Source organism: Morone saxatilis, unplaced genomic scaffold, assembly GCF_004916995.1.
Source record: "Morone saxatilis isolate NCDOM2014 unplaced genomic scaffold, NCSU_SB_2.0 Contig7, whole genome shotgun sequence".
Lineage (NCBI taxonomy): Eukaryota > Metazoa > Chordata > Actinopteri > Moronidae > Morone > Morone saxatilis.
In genome coordinates this window covers 9,477,001-9,490,504 of record NW_023340246.1, presented here as the reverse complement: position 1 = coordinate 9,490,504, position 13,504 = coordinate 9,477,001, and the positions used below count along the sequence as shown (strand labels likewise).

Genomic DNA, 13,504 nt, shown 5'->3' with positions numbered 1-13,504 from the left:
GCCATCTCTTACCAGCACCATAACTGCTTTAAACTTGATCTTAAGTAAAAAACCCAGATTTTTTTTAAAACCCAGCCCTCCAATCACAGGTGCTTCTGCCCATAATGTGCAGGAAAACATTTAATGTTTTCTTCCTTAACCATTACCTAAACAAATCGCTTGCGTTGCGTAATTCTAATAGTTTGTTCCCATGACAGATTATTTTGCTGTTACATAATCCTTTGGCAACTGAAAAATGTTATCTTATAGGTATCACAACAATTTCTCAGAAATGTTGTCGTTTCACCCAGAATCTTCTAAATGGTTATCTACAGATTGATTTAACAGATGAAATTACTGCACACTGCTTCAAAGTGCCATTTTATTCATAAGTCTGAATATCTGCCTGTCTGTCATGAAACGCGTGCAGGAATTTCTTGTTTCTCTGATCTATTTCCTTTCAGATTACATTCTGCAGGGACTCTTAGACGTGTGACCATCAGTTTGCCACACAAAAACATGGATAACTCATGTTGCCTAATGAAATCTCTTGAAAACACAGCATTCACAACACAGCAACCTTTTTCTTATTTTATATAAAAACAATATAATTTGAAAATAAATATGTTTACTGTTTTACATAGACACAGAAAACATGTTAATAGTGAAGTAGAGACAAAAATAACTAATAATGAGGGCTCTATGACTGATGGCAGAAAGGATGAAAATTGTTATCCAAATTTAAAACAGTGGTATTGTGGTAGTGTATGCTGAGCTGCTAGCAGTAATTTATTTGTATTTGCATCTTGAGGACGGACAAAACACAGGTCCACTACTTATTTAAATACTTAAATACAACTTACTAACACTTGCACACAGATGTGCACACCGGCAAATGCACGTGCAACACACACTCATACACACATGTACACAAACACACAGATACACACAAATTCTACACAGCACCCACATCCTTAGATAAGAGGGGATGAAAAATTCAGAGGTGATGTCATCAGCACACCAGTACAAATGATCCATTTAGGGAATGTTAACAAATCATTTTTGATTTTTCTTTTTGTTCTGTTTGAGTCGTAGAAAAGCACAGAGGGTCTCTGCTCTGCTGAGCTACAGATACATAACACTGCATATATAAATAGACCAAATTAAATATGGGTAGAAGACTGAATACTGAAAATACTCTATAACATTATAAATTATCTAGAATGGACTATTAGGCATATTAAGTACAAGTACATGTACAGGTTCAGATAAGAAGATATGTAATCAATAGATTCTGTATTGAGTTCAACTACTTTGACAATCCCCTCTCCTGAAAAAGGAAACAAAAATAATTTAAAAAGCAGTCGAAAGATTTCTCAGTACATTTTGTGAGGCACAGTTTCTCAAATGGAATCAAACTACAGTATTGGATGTTTTCAGTGGTTTTCATGTAGGGCATAGCAAAATATTAGATGCTATATTGACAACCAGTATCCCTTTAAAAGTATATGGCACTCCAGAGTCTCTTCTCCTGCAGGCTGATCACAATGGAGACATTGTGTAAGTCCACGTCAGTCCTGCAATGTCCTCACAGGAGAGGAAGTGATATCGTGTAGAGAAGGTTTCAAGATGTCCATCAGCTGTCCCGCTTGTCCTGCTGTACTCCAAAAGCAAAAGTAGACACTGACAGACGAAAACCCATCCATCATTTTTTAAATGCTCCCTTGTCCTCTTCAGCCTCACTTGCTGTTTTAGCAGTTAAATATATCTTAGATTGAGAGGTTTTGAAATTTATGATTGACACACAACCACAGTAGACTCATATCCAGTGAAGTAATTGCATACAAGGAATTGACAACAAGACTACACCTGCATCACAAGCCTGTTAGATATGCAAAACCACATGGCGGCTATTGACGGATTTAGTTATTTGTTTCTGTAGCAGCATAACAATTCTGTACTCTTTTTTTCTTTTAACATGGTCTATATACACACAGATTGCAGTGGGAGGAAACTTCAGTTCTGTCTTTCTTTTTTGTTCTCTCAGTCAGTCCAAGGGGAATGCTTTCCACAGAAAAGAAGAGCTTACGGTTCAACGGCCAAAGTGCTGTGCTCTGAAATATCTCTAGAATATTCCTTCATTTTGTACATCTGGTGCTCCCACCTCTTTCATCTTCTCGGCTTGTCACATCTAAACAAGAGGAAAAGAATGAACAGTTATAGGACAGAGAAAAGTAGACAGGAGTGTTTTCAGTTCATTAGCACTTATTTGGGCTCATCTTTGTGTCCATGTGACAAATGACATTGTGGTTTCGAATGAGACTTTAATCCTACTGGAACAGCCACTTTGGCTCTCTTCACCAACAGCACTTACTTGCAGGTCCTCTCGTTGAGCTCTAGCTGGCGTTCTTTACAGTATTCATCTGTGTGTTTGCAGGAGCACCGGCAGGTTGCAGGATCCTGCACGAACAAACGTTTTCGCCTCTCTGAGCAGTGATCACAGCATGGCTCACAAACACTGGACAGGGACAGACACGGACAAAGGTGGGGAGGAAGAGGGAGAGAGGCAGATTATCACAGTGTACAATTACCACCCATAAGAAAGGGCGCCCTTAGGTCAACCCTTTCGTATGCTCCAGTTTGCTCTTCCAAGCCACTGCCCGACAAGTTGTACTCGTGACAGTTGGGTAGTATTGCACACAGATTCCCACAGAGCGGGCAGACATTCAAGCAGTAAAATTACCCTCCCCCACGCCCCCCCAAACCCTCCTTCGTTGATTGGACCGCTCACAAATGCCTTGCGCGTGTTAGACATGCAGTGAGCTAAGCTCTGGATTGGTTCATGCAACACAAAAAGACACATATTGCAGGTCAATGACAGCACACTTCTTGCTCTCACTCTTACAAATGGTCAACTCTTGATAAAGAAGACTCAAGGGTCTGCTTGGTGCACTGTTAAGAAAGATTTCATTTTATTGAGTGAAAACTGAGAACTATATTTCCCACAGAGACATTAGATTCAGAACAGAGGCTGGAAGTGGTTTGAATGACATTTCTTAGCAGGGAGTAGAAAATAGACAGATGAAGGCTCAGATACTCCATTGACATCTTAATATACAAATTACAAATTAACACAAAGACACGTATTCTTTCACAGTATGAGCACCGAAGAAACATCATCTTTATATTATTTTTGAATAAAATACGGGTGCTTTTGTATAGTTTCAAAAGAGACAAAAGCAGGAAAAGAAAGACACAAACCAGTACTTGCTAAACAATTTGCTGGTTTACAAATCCCCCCTAGCAAAAAGAAAAAAAGGCAATAGATAGCCATCAGTCATATCTTTACATTACATAAAACGTACCAGCATTATGCATGAGACAGCAAAACCTGTTTGTAAAGATAAAAAGAACAAAGAGTGGAAAGAGACAGGTACGAGACACAGCAAAGCGGCACAGACTCAACACTGAACACAGGACTATGATTACAATCCTGGTGATCCCAGCATAGATACCAGGACAGTCTGAGCCAGTCTGCAAAGCCATGCTGGTGGAGCTGTGATCTGTTTCAGTAGAAGGTTCAAGTTACAGCTAACAGCTGATCTGTTTATTCCAGCTTATTTAAACATGTCCAATATCAATCATACAACTACCTATCTGATGAAGATAACTTGTACCTCAAGTTTCTACTGTTTTTAATGATACACTGCTGTATCTCATCCCAACCATTATCCCAGTCTCATCCACAGAGAGAGATTTTCTTGCAAACAAGGAGCTGGTAAGGTTGGGGGAGATTAGATGGGTATTTTTTTTAACGGGTGGAGATGGGTTAGGATTCAATTCTTATGAGGTGGAATAAGGCTAGGATGTCTGCTGTATTTGCCTGGTTATATCTGTTATATAAAGTTTTGCTAAAGCTAAGTTAGCAAAACGTGTTAGCAAACAAGGCAGAGTATGTAGAACATGACTGACGAGACAAAATTAGGACAATACGAGGAAGCAACATGCTAATTGCTGTGGCTAACGGGCAAATTAAATGCTGCAAATTAAAAGGGGCAAAAAAGCTCCTCCCAAATGAGCTTAATTATGAGAAGCGCAACACTCAGGTGCAGGTAGGTGGAGAAGGCGGAGCTGACATACGCATCGTGAATTGTTTTGTCACGGTTTTTCTTTCGTTTTCTCTTTAGGCCTTTACCCTTGCCTTTTCGGGATTTTCTGTAAGACAAAGAGGACAACGCAGAGAGATGCCTGAGAGACTGAGGTGTTAACTGAAGTGTTTAGAAAGTCCTTAGCTGATGATTGCTAAAGCCAGCACTAATTAATACAAATCTTTTTTTTATTTTTTATTTACTGTAAATAAAAGAGCCAAACAATCACTCATTCAAAACAGGTTATTGCTTAATTTGATTGTTGTTAGTGGCTGGATGATAACGTATATGATCAGATTATGAGAAAGGCATCAGGCAGTGTTCACATGAGTATATGTAATATGTCTAAAATGGAAAAGTTCCCATGTTTTGAAGTTCAAAGATTGCAACACAAAAAATGCAACAACTTGACATTTTGTTGAAATTGACAAAATTTTACTTTTTGAAGAATAACCTATTAAATGTGTCCTGATATGTTTAGAGATACACCTACACTAATGCAGTTTACTGTAAGCGATTTCCAGACACTCCTGTAGTTTGAGAATGTGATGAATATCAAATGTTCCATGTAAAAACCTGCTTTATTGTCCAACTGGGGTAAAAAAAATGTTTTTTGAAAAACCAGTACAAGGATTTTGCACGTAAGCGATTAAAAGTTGGCAGCTTGTTCTGAAATTTCCCAGATGGATTGAGGACAATAAACTTGGAATTCACCAAAACTGCATCTTTCAGCCTATTTGGGTCAACTCTTTATGGCTGATTCAACTAGTTTCAGATCACAGCACAATGAAAAAAAAAGTTTGTAAAGCACACACCTGGAGTTTCACAGGTGCAGACTAGATTAAAATATCAGGGTGCATGTTCAAATATAAGCTGGGTTGCACAAACTTTTGCTGTAAAGGATATATATACAGCTATACAGAAAACTTTTGTGATACTCAAATAGAAACAATGCTGTGACATGTCTCTATAGACACTGATGGCTACTATATATACAGTGCTTAAAGGCAGATATTTTAAAGCAGAATGTGTAATGGTAAAAAAAAACTCTTTCGACTTCACCATGATGAGTTTTTGGCCTAAGCCGGGGTGCAGGTATGGTATATTCAGAAATTATTATATTTGTGAAACACATTAAAGTGTCAGACTGAGTATTTGTGACCTCAGCAAATGTGTATGTTACAGTATTTGAATGATGAAGACAAAGAGTCTATAGCCATGCTAGCAGCTTTGTGAGGTTGTGCTTTGACCTAAATGATGATGTTTCACAGTTATTATTTTTTCTTTACCATGCTCACCATCTTAGTTTAGTGTGTTAGCATGCTAAGGCTGATGACCTCATTGACCTCATGATGGAGCGATATGAACGGTCAGGGGAATCACTTATCAGAATTCATCCTCACCATGAATGTATTTACCAACTGTCGTGACAGTTCATCCAATAGCTGAGGTCACAAATTGGATGACGCCATTCAATAAGGATAAAATGCTGAAAATGTAATTTTCTTCTTTACTTTTTCAGAATTCAGTTCCATTTCACTGTGGACGCTGGCAGTTAAGTTTCACAACCTCAGCAGGATGACTCACCCTAACAAACCTCCAGAGACCTGTCACTACTGAGAGGTCAGCAGCTAACGTTAAAACTAACATGAAAGTATAAAAGCATTAGAAACAGGAGTTGAACGACCCTGAGACCATCATTTCGTAGGCGCACACCACCAACTCGTAAACAGTTAAGACAAGGTTAAAGAGGAGGTCTGAAAACTAGTCCTTATCTATATGACAGACGACCTGACATTAAACCAAAATACAAGCAACATCCACCCTGCAATAGAAAGATATTAACGACTGTTCACGGAAGGAGGATTAAAGAGACCCTTAGCACACTGTCTTCTGTTGCAAGGAATGGGAAGAACACTTAAGCAAGGACCATAAACACAAAAGTTTAACAGGTCTTCAAAAACACTTATCCATATCAGAGCAACCAGTAACAGGAGTAACAGAAATAAATAGGATGTAAACAGTAAAGACTGGAGGAAAGGAATGTAAAGATGAGATAGAAAAGGGATGAAAGGTGTAAAGGAAAGGTATAGAGAGGGCAATGACCTTGTTAAGTGTCACTCATTCACCTGAATGGATTAAGCTGGTATTCCCCGTGCTCATTACCTGAGAGCTGCATGCTAATCTCATGTAGTAGCTTGTCTGCTGGAATTTGAATGAAATAGTTTTTTTTGTGTGTGTTTGAGTGTGACTGTGTGAAAGAAAATGGAGAGACAGAGGGAAAGGACACGTGGAGTAATGTCAGAAAGGCTGAGAGTTGAAGATGATTGAGAGTGAGAGTTTGTTTGTAGAGAAAAACAGGAAATAGATCAAATCTCAAGTCCTCATTGTTTACCCCTAAAAAAACAAAAAAAACCCAACCTCCATGCAGAAAGAGTTCTGTACTCACTTTTCTTTCTGTTCTTTCACTTCTTTCTTTAACCTGAAAGGCAGGAACAAAACAACCTGGCATTAGATCACAGCGTGCTGTTGTTTCCTGGTAAACAGATACATATCAAGATCATCAGAGACCAGAGGCTCATTATCAGCATCTGTGGGCTCCCATCAATCTTTCCAAATCATGTTATGTCATTGTCCTTTACCAGAAACTGTGATAAAACTGTCTTTCACTTTCAAATGTTTGGCTTAGCAAATGAACCAGATTTGTTGGGAAATAATGCAGTGTACACACTCAATAGACAGGCACACAAAGGGGTGTGTTCACTGATGGATACACACAGACACAGACACACACACACAACTACAATAGCAGGTTGTTGGGTTTGTTTCACTTTTCACCATTTGACGACTTTTGCCGATAACAGTGTGGAGCAATAAATTTGCTGGCAACAGTTATTCAAACGTGTTGAGAAACTGTGTTTCATTCAAAAAGGTCAACTCACGGCCAAGTTTCTATTTAACTGGTACAATAACTGCATAAATATTCTGAATAAAGCATGAAGGTATATGTGTATGTGTGCATATGCACCTGCACATAAAGGACCAGTGTATAGAATTTAGTGGCATCTAGAGGTGAAGTTGCAAATTGCAACTAACTGAACACTGCTGGCATCTGTATCTGACAACCTAGGAAAGAGAATGTAGGAGAAACTATGGTGGCCTTGAAACTCGCAAAAAACGTGAAAGGGCCATCTACAGCGTTGTTTAGTTTGTCCCTTCTGGGCTACAGTAGAAACATGGCGGTTCGACATGACAGGCTCCACAGAAGGCAACCCACGCCGTCTGTAGATAAAAATGGTACTTAAATGTAGATGGTTTAAAGGTATACTGTTTAAAATGGTCACAAAATCAACCCCCTATATAGTAGTTTTCATTGTTAGTGGCGGAGTCCGCCAATCCAATGTTTGATTCAAATTCCCTTCAATGCACAAGAGATTCATAAGAAATGACGCTGCATTTAGTCCAGTGTTACTGATTGTAACTTTGATATTAATGTTTACTGTTTAATCTCCCGTAGCTGTATCAGAGCTGTATTAGGTCACTGCTAATGGCAGAAGTAGCATAAATGAAAGATAACACAAGTACATCAAAATGAATGGAAGGAATGTACCTAATTACTTTACACCACTGGTTATAAGTCATGTGACATTTGTTTCTCGGACTATTTGGAAACATCTAACATGTTGGCAGTGACTTGATGATCTGTTTATAGCGCTTAATGCCTGTGTAAGTATAGTGAAGTAAACAATTTAACACAGTGCTAAATAGAGTGATCACAGTCTCAAAAGTTTTTTTTAGAGGTGCCTTAAAAGTTTATAGCTACATCCAAATGGTTTTACATCATCACAGATAGCAGCAAGTTCAAAGGGACATTTCTGAAACCAGCAAGTAAAAAAAAACGAAACTAAACAAACAACAAAAAACAGTGGCAACAGGACTTGTCCTCAGCCAATTGTCCTCCCTACAATGTTTGTTTGCTTTTCAGATTTCCCGTAAAATTGCATGTCTGTGTTCCTGTGTCATAATTTTTACTAATTCATGTCACACAACTCAAATCTCAGCCACCATAATGAAGTGATCCTGACAAAACATCAGGAAGGGATGCGTCTCATGAAAGTTGACATATTTGTTAGTGATTGGCCTGAATAGTGACGGAATCATTTGGAGAAGACAACATAAAGATGAAATGTTTACTTTTTCCTCGTTTCACTTTTGGAAACCAACCAATTCCCTCATGCCAGTCAAGCTTAAGCGCCAGCACAAGAACATGTCACTAATTCGATCCACATGTAGTTGCAACACTTAATCTCCGACTTTACACCAGGCTTCAACAGATTATATTAACTGCCTTTCACAACAAAAGACAGAATAACAAACTGATCTGTAAAATGTATAAAACAGAACACATTGTAACCCTTATGTCTAACCAGAGGTAGTCGACTTACTGTGACTAGAGGCCACAAAGAGGACACAGTATTTATCTAAGAGATCAATAACTAAAGCTATCACACCTATGTAGTTCCAGAAATGACCTCTACATGCTACAGAAGGAAAACAAAGGATTAGGTAGCACTGTTGTCTCCTCTACTTGAGTAATGTGATGGAAAGAGGATAAAGTGAAGCAATATGGGGGTCTTTTTAAGATCAGTGAAGTAAAAAAAGCAGAGATAAGGTGTAAATGTACCTGATATGCATCTGTTAAATGTGTCAGAAAACCATAACTTTACATGACATTTTGATTGACCTCTGCTTTGCTACACAAATGCATGGTGGTTAGTATTTCTTTCACATTGTGTGTGTGTTGCAGTGTGTGTTTAGGCTTTCTTACCTACACTCACATGCGCTGTGTTCAGTAAAACTCATGAAAATATCATTTTGTTGCCTTTGGGGTTTTATTCTTTTAATCTGTAAAAAAAAAAGAACAAAGAGAAATTGTCACATTGATCCACAGTATTCCTAAGCTTCTTATTTTACATCTAAAAGTCTCAAACTTGTCAGCACAACTGAAGAGATTAAACATTTCAGCAGATGAAACATCAGATGCGTGTGGAGAGATTGTAAGGTTCCTCAAACGAATACATGAAACTACCATAAGTACCATATTTGCATCACATTTTCCACATTGTTTTCCACTGTTTGAGGTTTGACTGATACTCTTTTATTGACGTCTATTTACGTAAACACTAGTGGATGGAAACATTCCTTTTTTTGTACCCATGAACAAGAGAGATTGATAGGGTCTTCACCTCTTATTAGAAATGACACATTTTCACCTCTCACTGGTCCAGATGACAGACTGACTGACTGAGAGCTGAAAATTAAAAAATGGGGAAATACGATGGATTTAACTGCCCAAAGCCATTGAGCAACCAGCTGGGGCACTTGGATTAACAAAAAGGGCACCTATGTCAGCCATAAGGGTTCTTGGAGGGCTCCTGGCTAATCAGAGAGACACTTGAGGAGCCTGTGCAGCTCTGGTGTCACATTTGGGCAAAAATAAAGCATTAAACCCATCCCTGTGAACCCCACTGCACAAAACATCTATTTCTATTGTAGATAAAGCTACTCACCTCCATTGTAATGTTATAGCTGGATGTGGGCATGCACTGCAGCATCTCATCATTGCAGCAGCCGGCGCAGCGTGTCAACACCACGCAGGACGGGATAAAGATGTGCTCCACCTCCTCCGGATACTCCTGCAAAATCTCCACCAGCAGCTCCCGAGGCTGACACAAACTCTTGTTGTACACCTCCATTAAAGGGATCACTGGGAGACAGAGTCACAGTGTACAGGGGTTATAAAATGGCAGCAGAGCTCTAGTCTAAACCATTCACTCTTGAATACTACAGTGCTGTAACAATAACAAACACCTAACAGTAGACGTGAACTAAAAAAGGCTGGCAGGCTCACAGGGGAGTCAGAAGAGTTGAGATAAAACAAATACATGCACACGTGTTGTTCCATTGAGAAGCACTAAGTTTATCGAAGTAAACAGATTTACCTGCTTTTACACACTCAACCAATTTCCCATTGGAATTTACAAGCCCTCTATCTATATATCTGTCTTAAGCTCTGCAATAATCACCAATAGTCGTTTTTTTCACCTTCAGTCTACTTCCCCTCTCTTTCTGTCTTTGCAGGAGTTCTGTTCTTGAAAAAGATATTAGCACACAGACAGGCAACACCTCCAAAATATCACTCAAGGGCCTAGAACAACCCCACCCTGACAGCCCTCTGGGAAGCCAAACAAAATATACTGGGCCTGAACAATATCATGAAGTTCAGTTTCTTGATTGTCCAAATTAGATTGGGCAATGCTGGGATTGTGCAAAATGAAATTGTGGGCCAAGAGGGTGAAATTCCATTCTATAAATGAATCTGGTCACCATAACATTTCCCCAGCTTAACCTCAAACAAGAAGGAATGCTGTACAGGATGGAAACATCCAAGTGTTGGGGTGAAACAGCTCTTGTTTGCTGAAAGGGAGAGTTTGGGGGATACATATGGACAGGGTTAAACAATTAAATTGTCCACCAGGAGGCGATAATTTCCCTTCAATGTCAAGGTGAACCTCAAACCAGCCCTTTTTTATTTTGGATGTGTGCCAGCCAGGAAGCCCAGTGCAGACTGTATTCCCACGGTGCCCTATGGGACACCTACCGTCATGTGGACCTCTTTCTGTTGGCTTCGGTATGTGGGCACTCTGCAAGTAAAAAAAAAGCAATCTGTTAGTCACAGTAGATTGTGCAAGAGTTCGGAAAAACACTGTGCATGCCTTTCACTTATCCACAGTTGCGCAAAATATATATTTACATTTTGACATTTCTGTTGGCTACTGCCAGAATTGAAAAAACACATTATGTATGTTATCTTGGGCTTTACACAATATAGGAGGACTAAGAGTCAAATGTTCATACTAGGTCTTCTATAAGCATAGAAAAATATCGTTAATACAGTTTTAAAGAGCACGATTCTTATCCTACACCACATCTGGGAATATGTTAATCAATGTAGCGTTTTCAAGTAAAATAGTAGTTATTAATATTTGTATCAACATTTAATAAATCTACTTAATGAAGTTGCCTGTGTGATTATTATCATTATCATACAGCCTGTTATATGTTGTGTGTATGGCCAAACATTTGACCAGATCAATGTGCCAAACCAGCTGACCTGAATTCTCAGCTACATGACACAATTGTTAAATTACGGTGTTGGTTTTGTTTCAGTTAATGTGTGCCTCGGCTGCCTCTTGGCAACTCGGATTAATGACTGTTGCCATTAAAACCGGTAAGAATTCCAGCCTGCTACTTTCCCTCACAGGGGGTAGCTGTCACTACAACAGTCGCACCACAAAGGATTTTTTGTCAACCATCCATCCGTGCGCGCATTACGCACAACTTTATCTCGCCTTCACACACACACACACACGCTCCCTTTCTTACACACGAGCGCGCGCAATATATCGCCAATGTTGCGTGAGACCCAGTCCTGTAGCACCAGTTTGTATTCGGTGAGAAATCTTTTTCCATTTCTTAATGAAAAGTTTAGGGGGGGTGTTGGTGCCGCAGTCTCCTCCCCCTTCTGGTGGCGTGAGAGAGTCCAACCTTGTGGGCTGAGAGACCCCAACCCCCCCCCAAAAAAACACGATATACTGTATTATTAATTGATGGGTGTCAGGCTGCGAACATCGGCCCCTAAACCTTGTGATGATAGGCCGACTGATTATTAGCAGTTGAGGCAGCATCATGATATTAAGCGTTGATTGGGTGGCTTAGCTGTCATTAAATCAACAAGTTAGTTAAATAAACACTTAACTGGACTCTGGAGGGGGACTATTTCATTAACTTAGGCATGAGATGCTCGAGAGAGACTTACGTCTCGACCTTACGTGCAACCTAAAACATCCCTCCTTCTCTGAGGGGGCAAACTCCTATTAGAAATCATCCTTGCTGTCAGATATGCATCCCCCCTAATAAAGTTGAATGTTGTTGTATTTTTTTTTTCACCTTGAAACCTTTGCTCAAAGCCTGCCTGGGCGCACTGCACTCGATTAATGATTATATGGAAAACGATTTACAGCGCGCTGTCAAACAACCATTTAAATTCTCGTTGTCAGCCGGATTAATATGTGAAGTAATGCTGGTTTTGTTTTGACACGGAGTGTTGAGTGTGACAAAGTAAAATCTCTTATTGAAGCGGACTAACAGTGAGAGTAGTCTCAGTGCCAGAAGTGAACCTGCTCACACGTCCTAATTCAGAATGGAGCCACTGCGCCTTTAAAGCGTCATAATATCTCCAAGGTGGTTTTAGAACAGGCCTGCAATCACCCAGCGCCAAACTTCACAACATTATTTAAAAACCATCACGTATACCGCATTTGCAACACAAAAAGCGCACCACCCACGAGTGTGGGGGTTAGGTTTATATAGTGTCGGCTATGCGTAATGGCTGTTTAAACCTCCCCAAAGCCACTAAACATTTCAGCTTGTTTAAACACGAGCGATGACCTAGCCAGAGGAAAGGCAAGGACGAGCTACACATTAATGACCAGTGGGTACATTTCGCAAATAGAGGTCGTTTTTTCCCCCTGTTTTTATCCACTTTGCTCTTTGCAACTCACCTTGACAGCTGACAGCGTCAAAAATATTAGTGTCAAACTGTCAATAAAGTTCATGGTGTTGGAAATCCAATCCAAAGGCAGGCGACGTGTTAAAATCCAAGAGGCCAATGTGGCAATTTGTTCTCAAAACACACGTACAACAACACAAGTGGACCGGCTACAACTTCTCTAAATAAGGGGCAGGGGGTTGTAATGGCAAATCCATGTTGGTCCCGGGGTCGCAGCATACAATCCTTTGCGCATAACGTCTTCCTTCTCAACTGTTGCCAATGATTTTCAAGATATCCAGAAACACGAGAATCCAAGACGCAAAACGTCTCACATTGTTCCGCAGCAGACCTTTATTTTTTTGCAATGGAATGGCAATCCACATTACAAAAATAATCCCATGCTTGTTGCGCCAGCCGTCTCCGTGTATCTGTCCATTGGAAACTTGTAGCCTACTCCTATGTGGAACTTGAACCCATGGACCAGGATGACGTTCAGTGAAAAAGAAAACCGCGCCGAGAGATACGCGTCCCACAAAACTTTGTCTCTGTGCTCTGGGATTCTTTTTTTAATTCCTCTGTCAGTGCGCACTAAGCGGCTCAGCTCTCTCTGTTAAGACACAACGCGTCCACCTCTGTCTCGGTCTCTCCATACTGTGGCTCTGTAGTGGGACTAGCCTACGAGCAGTGGATGATTGGACGATCATTAAAACAGGGGAGGTGTGTCCTCTATGGGCTGACATACAGCACTGCGAGCTACTCTCAA

General features: G+C 40.0%; 1 protein-coding gene across 3 annotated transcripts; it reads right to left on the bottom strand.

The window, feature by feature from the left end:
* Window positions 1–556: 556 nt before the first annotated feature.
* Window positions 557–13,504, bottom strand: vegfab (vascular endothelial growth factor Ab). 3 transcript variants are annotated; one of them, XM_035678203.1, is made up of 8 exons: window positions 12,752–13,504; window positions 10,789–10,831; window positions 9,698–9,894; window positions 8,956–9,032; window positions 6,577–6,609; window positions 4,120–4,194; window positions 2,354–2,497; window positions 557–2,170 (listed from the first exon to the last, which is right to left on the bottom strand). In XM_035678203.1, exons 1-8 carry the CDS (start codon window positions 12,803–12,805, stop codon window positions 2,149–2,151), a joined length of 645 nt encoding a protein of 214 aa, XP_035534096.1. In that variant the 5' UTR covers window positions 12,806–13,504; the 3' UTR covers window positions 557–2,148. The 3 variants fall into 3 exon arrangements, with proteins under 3 accessions (XP_035534096.1, XP_035534097.1, XP_035534098.1); XM_035678204.1 differs by lacking the exon at window positions 4,120–4,194; XM_035678205.1 differs by lacking the exons at window positions 557–2,170; window positions 4,120–4,194 and having other exon boundaries at window positions 2,350–2,497.

Coding starts and splice junctions, on each gene's coding strand:
- vegfab (XM_035678203.1), bottom strand. CDS start 12,805: ATGAACTTTATTGACAGTTTGACACTAATATTTTTGACGCTGTCAGCT. Junction 9,895..10,788: donor AGAAAGAGGTCCACATGACG/GTAGGTGTCCCA, acceptor TCTGTCTCCCAG/TGATCCCTTTAATGGAGGTG. Junction 4,195..6,576: donor GTGAAAGAACAGAAAGAAAA/GTGAGTACAGAA, acceptor TTTGTCTTACAG/AAAATCCCGAAAAGGCAAGG.